We start from the raw sequence: 7,342 nt of genomic DNA on the forward strand, positions 1-7,342 counted from the left end.
CTTATACAAGTTAAAGGGAATGGTAAATTCATGATCTGTTATGTTCAAAACTGGGATGTGGTTAAAAAGATAATTCATGGACAAGAAAAGAGTTTACTAAAACTATAAAATTATGAAAGAGTTAAAAGTCATCATATGTTAATAAGTGGTTGAAACGCTAAATGGTGATTTTCTCACATTGATACTTGTTTCTTTATTGTGTCATTTTAGGTACAATAGAAGTAAACTATGATCTGCAGAGTGGTCTTGATCTTGACTGGTTTCCGCTCACATACCGAGGGAAACCGCGGTCTTTTCCTTATTACAGTAAAGTTCTTACTGAGTAAACAGCGTTGCGTCACTCGTAATTCTTTATCCCCATTTTTCAGGTATGTTGTGGATTGTGAACAGAGTTCATATTACGTTAATACGTTTTTTGCACTGTGTCCTGAAGAGTTTTATGTGAAAGTAATGCGATTAAGCTATTCTGTGCTTGATGATATCGTATGTGCTTCCTAAACCATAACATTGTTTAAATGTTCAACGGGAGAACTGTTACCGTAAATCCTGTCGTAGCGGCGGGCCTCATTAATGTGTCTGTACTACAACGGGGTCTGTGAGGCTCGTTTGAAGCAGGGATTTAGAGACACACACAGTCAGGATATATCTAACCCCTCTGTTTCCTAAGGGTGTTAGTATATACAGCATTTACCGTGCTGACTTCTCATACTAAACCTTCATGCCCTCACAACCCTCCAGTCATCACACAAGTCATTGTTTAAACCCTCCACAGGCTCATAAATGTGAAACTTGCTCAGATTTCATTGTAAAGAATGGATAACCTGAAAGTATTCATCCCCCTTAAATTTTTCACTCTTTGTTTCATTGCAGCCATTTGCTAAAATCACTGAAAGTATAGTTTGTTTTGGCATTAAACACTCAAACCCATCTGACAGAAAAAAACAGAAATTGAAATTTTTCAAATTTATCAAAAAAGGGAAAAATGAAATATCACACGCTCGGTTTTGACATAGTCATTACTAATGTTGTCAGTTAGTGGAATCACATATGTTGCAGCATCAGCTTTCTGTGATCTCTTAAGTGGAATTGCATTTACTGCAGGAGCAGCATTGTGGGGGAATCTCATGTTGGGTCAGTATAGAGGTTTGTCCTGACCTGCTCTATACAATAAGTATAGATAAACTGATTGTTCAGGCTCTGCCCATACTTCTTTAAGTTTGCCCTAAATCCTTGTAAGTCATGTTTAACTGGCGTTGGAGCAAACGTTGCTGCCACTCCTTTCCTTTTGTTGCCTGCTATCATAATTTGCCAATTTTATGCGTTAAGCATCTAAATTCTTCCGTAATCCTGCCTGCCCACATTCTCGATACATGCATATAACTGGTGGTGGCGTGTTGGCTCAACGGCTGTTTTGCTGCTCACTGTTTCCTTTATCCGTTATTTCCAGTCAAAGATATTCAGCTAATTACTAATATTCAAGTTTTGGCTAATTCTTCACATCCAGGTTTCTATTACTACGTATTCATCTATTTTCAATCTAGTTGTATCCATCATATTCTGCTAATAACTACTAATGTGTATTCTGCAATTGTTCCATTTTAATCATATTCTACTTATTGCCCTATGCCCCCCTATAATTTCGTCATGAACTGGGCTATCAGCTTCATTTTCATTGCTTTTGTAACATTCATTCTTATAAGTGACGTCATGTACATCGTATATTGACGTGGTGTCCATTGCATTGCTAATTCTCAGGTCACTGCTGACCTCTTTTGTAATTGCTAAAACATTCATAACCTACAATTGATGTATGTTCATTAAAAGGGTGCATAATGCATTGCTAATTCTATCAATGCTGCTCTTTTGTTTAATTCCATTCACTAACCTATAATTGATGTAATTCATCAAACTGTTGCTAATGGTCACTTACTGCATATAGCTTTTCATCTATAAGATGCTTTATACATTGCAAGCAGTTATTGCTGGCCGAGCTCAAAAAGTAGATTTCGTAGATACTTTGGTCGGTGCTGACCTAGTCATTGCAGCGCTTTTGTTCCTGTCTACTAATGTTGTCATAGGCTATCGGCTACATTTTCACTGCTTCTGTATTTGCTCAAAATCATTGTATTCTAAAAAGCTGCATCATGTACATCGTAAATCAAAGTTGTGTCAGATCCATCGCACTGCTAATTCTCAGGTCTCAGCTCACCTCTTTTGGTTCAATCCCTTCAATGTCTTATGAGTGACGTATGATTCACCAAAAGGGGCATGTAACAGAGACTTACTGCCGAGCCAAATCTATATAAGTCCATGCTGTTATTCCAGTACACTAGCCGCGTTGTCTAAGCTCAAACTGTTGTTATTCAGGTCACTGCTGACCTTCAGCCATTGCTGGCTAAAGCCTATACATTGCAAGCAGTGCATTGCTGTCCTCAAGTTATTGCTGGCTTGGCTCAAAAAATAGTTCTCGTAGATGGTCTGGTCAGTGCTGACCTAGTCATTGCAGCGCTTGCTCCTGTTTCTACTCGTTCATGGTAAATTGTTGATATTCCTCACCTCAAATTTCTGTCATGCTCATTGTTATGCCTCATCTCTTAGCAGCTTATGCCATCTTCATCGATCATATGTGACCCGTTTCATTCCGGCTTGGTAAATACAAGAACATTCCTTTGGGGGAAATATAAAGCTGTGTTTTATTTATTTAACTTTTACTTTGGGGGATTTATCTTGCTGCTGCTCAGGGCCGACACCCCTCGATAACAAATCTCCCCGTAGAGTCCAAGCGCCAAAGACTCTGTCAAGACTTTATCATCACATATCATCTGTTAATAATAAATGATTATCTTTTCCTCATTTGAATGGTCTGTCCTGATTGAACTGTAATCTGGAGGTTTAGAATATTACAGTTCAAGTCCGTCTGCAGCCACAGAGCACTGCCTGTGTCCCCCTATAACTTTGGTCCAGTCCTAAATAAACCTCTTTGGGCTCTGACACACCATGTCCACAATCAGCTGTTGGTTCTCCACTGAGCGCCTGTGGTCTGTCACCTGTGTTTCAACAATTTGATGATCGTCTGATGTGGGACACAAACAGTTTGATGAGTCTCTGGTAGTTTGAGGTCAGCTTGGTGTGTCAGGGTCATATTAACCACCTCCTCTACAGACTCCTTGTCTGTGGCTGCAGCAGGCCTCTTCATACCTGAGAGTTTCCAGTCTCCAGTGTGGATCCTCCAGTACAGCAGACAGCAGCTTCACTCCCGAGTCTCCTGGATGATTGTAGCTCAGGTCCAGCTCTCTCAGATGGGAGGGGTTGGAGCTCAGAGCTGAGTCCAGAGAAGCACAGCCTTCCTCTGTGATCAGACAGCCTGACAGCCTGCAAACACACCAAACAACACACATGTCACATGATCTGAGGGAACTGTGCGGGCTGAAAGGTTTCTGCAGTACTGAGATACTGTCGACTACTGTGGGGTTACATTAACATTGGTACTGATTGGTTTCTAGTCACAACCAAACATCCACTAATGTCCATCAACATTCTGACCACATTACTGGTGTTACCGGTTTCTGATATTTCAAATTATAACAGCAGAGTGAGAAAAAAAGGGTCAATCACAGCAGATCAGCTTCTCATTGGTTATTTCAGAGAATTCAATTCAATTCAGTTTATTTTGTATAGCCCAGAATCACAAATTACAAATTTGCCTCAGAGGGCTTTACAATCTGTGCACAGAATGCAGACTCCCAATTGGGGAAAGGGAAATAAGTCCCGCCCTAGCAAGAGGAAGTTCTATTTCATCCTTACTGACCGCCAGAGGCAGTGCTTAACACTGAATATCTCCTTCTTGCGCACACGCAGGTCGAGTCTTTATATCAACAAAGTCACGTGTGACCTCGGATGACCCCATCGGGTATAAGTTCCGGTGTCATCTCCGAGATCAGTCCTTTTCATCTTCTCGCTTACGCAGGCAAAGTACCATGGTAGCATTAGCTTAAGCTAAAAATCCAATGAAGATTTCTCGAGCTCGTCGCTTGTAGCCTTGTAACCACTGGTCGGAGCTGCGGATCTCTCGCCCTCCAAAGGCTGCGACAAGCTGTCCCTCTTAGGAGGTAACGGAGCCCCGGACCGACGGACGCTCCTATCCTCGGTCATCACTGGCATGATACGACCAACTTCACTTGTATCAATCGGTGAGATCGTTTACATTGTTCTGTATAACAATAGATTTACCGTGGGCTTAGTTTCCACACTAGCAGCGCGCTCTCGCGCAAGCTAATTGAGTGGCGTGTTAATGAGAGCGCGTCTGCTCGGCGCTGCTACATTGACATTGTAACGTGTTCTTGTAATGTGTTCTTGTAACGTGTTCTTGTAACGTGTTCTTGTAACATGTTATTGTACTGTGCTCTTGTACCGTGCTAGTGAAGAGAGTGTTCCTGCTCCCTCACTGTGGAGTCGTATACCGTCGCGTCAAGTTGTCACGGTTAGCAGAGCGTCCTCGTTCAGGCTAACCTGGTTAGACGCTAGTCCTAAGACATTATCGATACTGTGTACATTGACTTTGTAACATTACTGCTTTCACAATTAGCAGAGTGCTCTCGCTCAGGCTAACTTCATTCATTCATTTTCAGTTCAACCATTTGGACTCTCTCTCCCCACGAGTCTTCACAAGGTGCGTTGCGGCTGCCCTTACCCCCCTGCAATCGCAGGGCATGAAGATACTGCCGTACCTGGATGATTGGATTATTTGTGCGCCATCTCAACTTCAGGCGGCACAGGACACAGCTCGCTTTCTCTCTCACGTGGCCCGGCTGGGCCTCAGGGTGAACATGGAGAAGAGCTCTCTGAGCCCCTCTCAGCGCATAACCTTCATTGGTATGGCCCTGGATGCAGCCACCATGAGTGCCTGCCCATCGCTCCAGTGCGTGGACGACATCCTCCACAGCCTTCCCCTCTTCCTAAGGGGCAGGCGGCTGCCCTACATCCTCTTTCTTGGTCTCTTGGGCAAATTGACAGCTGCCTCAGCTGTCGTTCCTTGGGCTTGCTGTCACTGCGCCCCCTGCAGATATGGCTGAACAGCCTTCACTTGGATTCCAAGTGGCACAGGCACAGGACAATAGGGGTATCGCAGCAGTGCCTTCTTGCTCTATCCCCGTGGAGGGAGAGGGCATATCTGTTAAAGGGTGTCCCCATGGGTTCCGTTCCATTCCGCCGGGAGGTTGTCACAACAGATGCCTGCCTCTCAGGGTGGGGTGCAGTGTGGCAGAACAGGACTGCTCAGGGGCAGTGGACTGCTCAGGACATCATGGAGCATATCAATGTTCTAGAGCTACGGGCTGTGCACCTAGCGCTTAAACACTTCCTTCCCTACTTGAGAGGGAAGCACATGCTCGTCAGGTCAGACAACACCTCAACCATGTTTCACACAAACCATCAGGGAGGCACCAAATCTGCAAAGTTGCTACGGGTGTCCCGAGCTCTTCTGACTTGGGCGGCCACTCGCCTGACCAGTTTACAGGCAATGTATCTGCCAGGGGAACAGAACCAGGTCGTGGATTTCCTCTCCCGTCACAAACCTCCACCGGGGGAGTGGCAGCTTCATCCAGAGGTGGTATGCAGCATCTGGGGTCTCTTTGGCAGGGCAGAGGTAGATCTCTTTGCCTCAGAGATGTCAACCCACTGCCCACTCTGGTTCTCCCTGATGGAGAAGACCAGTCCTCTGGGCCAAGATGCCCTGGCTCACAGATGGCCAGAGGGTCTTCTTTATGCATTTCCACCATTTCCTCTGATCTTACCAACACTTCTCAGAGTACTTCAACAGGGTCACAGACTTCTGCTGGTGGCCCCCTTATGGCCAGCCAGGACTTGGTTCTCCCTGCTACACAGACTCTGTCACAGGACACCCTGGCGCCTCCCCAACAGAAGAGACCTCCTGTCTCAGCTAGAGGGTCGGATCTGGCATCCCGATCCCAGCCGCCTTCAACTGTGGGTCTGGCCGATGGAGGGCACGACCCCCTGCTGACCGGCTGCATAGAACCAGTCAGAAGGACTATTCTTAATGCCAGAGCCCCATCTACCCGTCTCCAGTATGAGAACAGATGGAGGTTGTTTTCCGACTGGGTGCGGTTCAGAACAAGGACCCAGTACACTGCCCCGTGCCTGCCAGTCTTGAGTTCCTGCAGTCCCTCTTAGATAGGGGCCGGTCTCACTCTACCCTGAAGGTGTACACGGCTGCGATTTCATGGCGGCATGCTAGGATCAAAAATAACACAGTAGGGAGCCACAGGCTGGTGTCCCTCTTCCTAAAAGGGGCCCTGCGGTTGCATCTCCCAGCGACCCAAAGGCTCTAGCATGGGACCTACCCCTTGTGCTGGCAGAGGCAGAGCTGAGGTGGCTGTCGGCAAGACGGCCTTTCTCCTTGCCATCACTTCGGCAAAGCGTGTGGGCGAGCTACATGCCTTGTCGGTGAGCGAATCATGTCTGAGGTGGAACTCAGATGGATCGGGTGTCACTCTGTGGCCTAATACAGCGTTTCTCCCAAAGGTGCTGACACGCTCATATGTCAATCAGCCTATCCAGCTTGCACAGCTTGACCGCCCGCTAGGAGAGGAGAGGTCAAGGCTGCTGTGCCCGGTGCGGGCCCTCAGAGCTTATATGGAAGCCACTGCCTGCATACGGCAGTCAGAGCGCTAAAAAGGGCCGTGCTCTCTCCAAACAGCGCCTGTCTCACTGGATAGTGGAGACCATTGCCCATGCATACAGGGCGAACAGCCGTGCTCTGCCATCCGGAGTGAAGGGCCATTCTACGAGGAGTGTCTCCACATCATGGGCGACCCTGAAAGGTGTGCCCGTGGAGGAAATATGCGCTGCGCCCTCATGGTCATCGCCAAGCACATTCACCAGATACTACAGTGTGAAAGTCGCAACACCCCACCCACTGGTTGTGGTCCTTCTGCTAAGCTCCTCTGCCTCAGCTATATGAGGTATGTACTTGGATTTCTCGCGACTCTGTTGATATAAGTCATCCAGTGTTAAGCACTGCCTCTGGCGGTCATCCAGGATGAAATAGAACGAAAGTTACAGATGTAACTACGGTTCTATGAATCCTGGATGACCGCCAGAGTCCTTGGTCACTCGGAATTTTGTGAACTCGAGAAGATTCCGTAGGACTGATCTCGGGGATGACACCGGAACTTATAACCGGTGGGGTCATCCGAGGTCACACGTGACTTTGTTGATATAAAGACTCGACCTGCGTGTGTGCGAGAAGGAAGATATTCAGTGTTAAGCACTGCCTCTGGCGGTCATCCAGGATTCATAGAACCGTAGTTACATCTGTAACTTT

General features: G+C 46.7%; 1 protein-coding gene across 1 annotated transcript; it reads left to right on the plus strand.

The window, feature by feature from the left end:
- Positions 1 to 4,709: 4,709 nt before the first annotated feature.
- Positions 4,710 to 6,019, plus strand: LOC129116273 (uncharacterized). The gene is given in 2 exon segments (XM_054627249.1): positions 4,710 to 5,028; positions 5,031 to 6,019. Coding segments are annotated over 2 exon segments (1,308 nt in total).
- Positions 6,020 to 7,342: the final 1,323 nt, after the last annotated feature.

This window comes from Anoplopoma fimbria, unplaced genomic scaffold (genome assembly GCF_027596085.1).
Source record: "Anoplopoma fimbria isolate UVic2021 breed Golden Eagle Sablefish unplaced genomic scaffold, Afim_UVic_2022 Un_contig_2561_pilon_pilon, whole genome shotgun sequence".
NCBI classification, from domain to species: Eukaryota; Metazoa; Chordata; class Actinopteri; order Perciformes; family Anoplopomatidae; genus Anoplopoma; species Anoplopoma fimbria.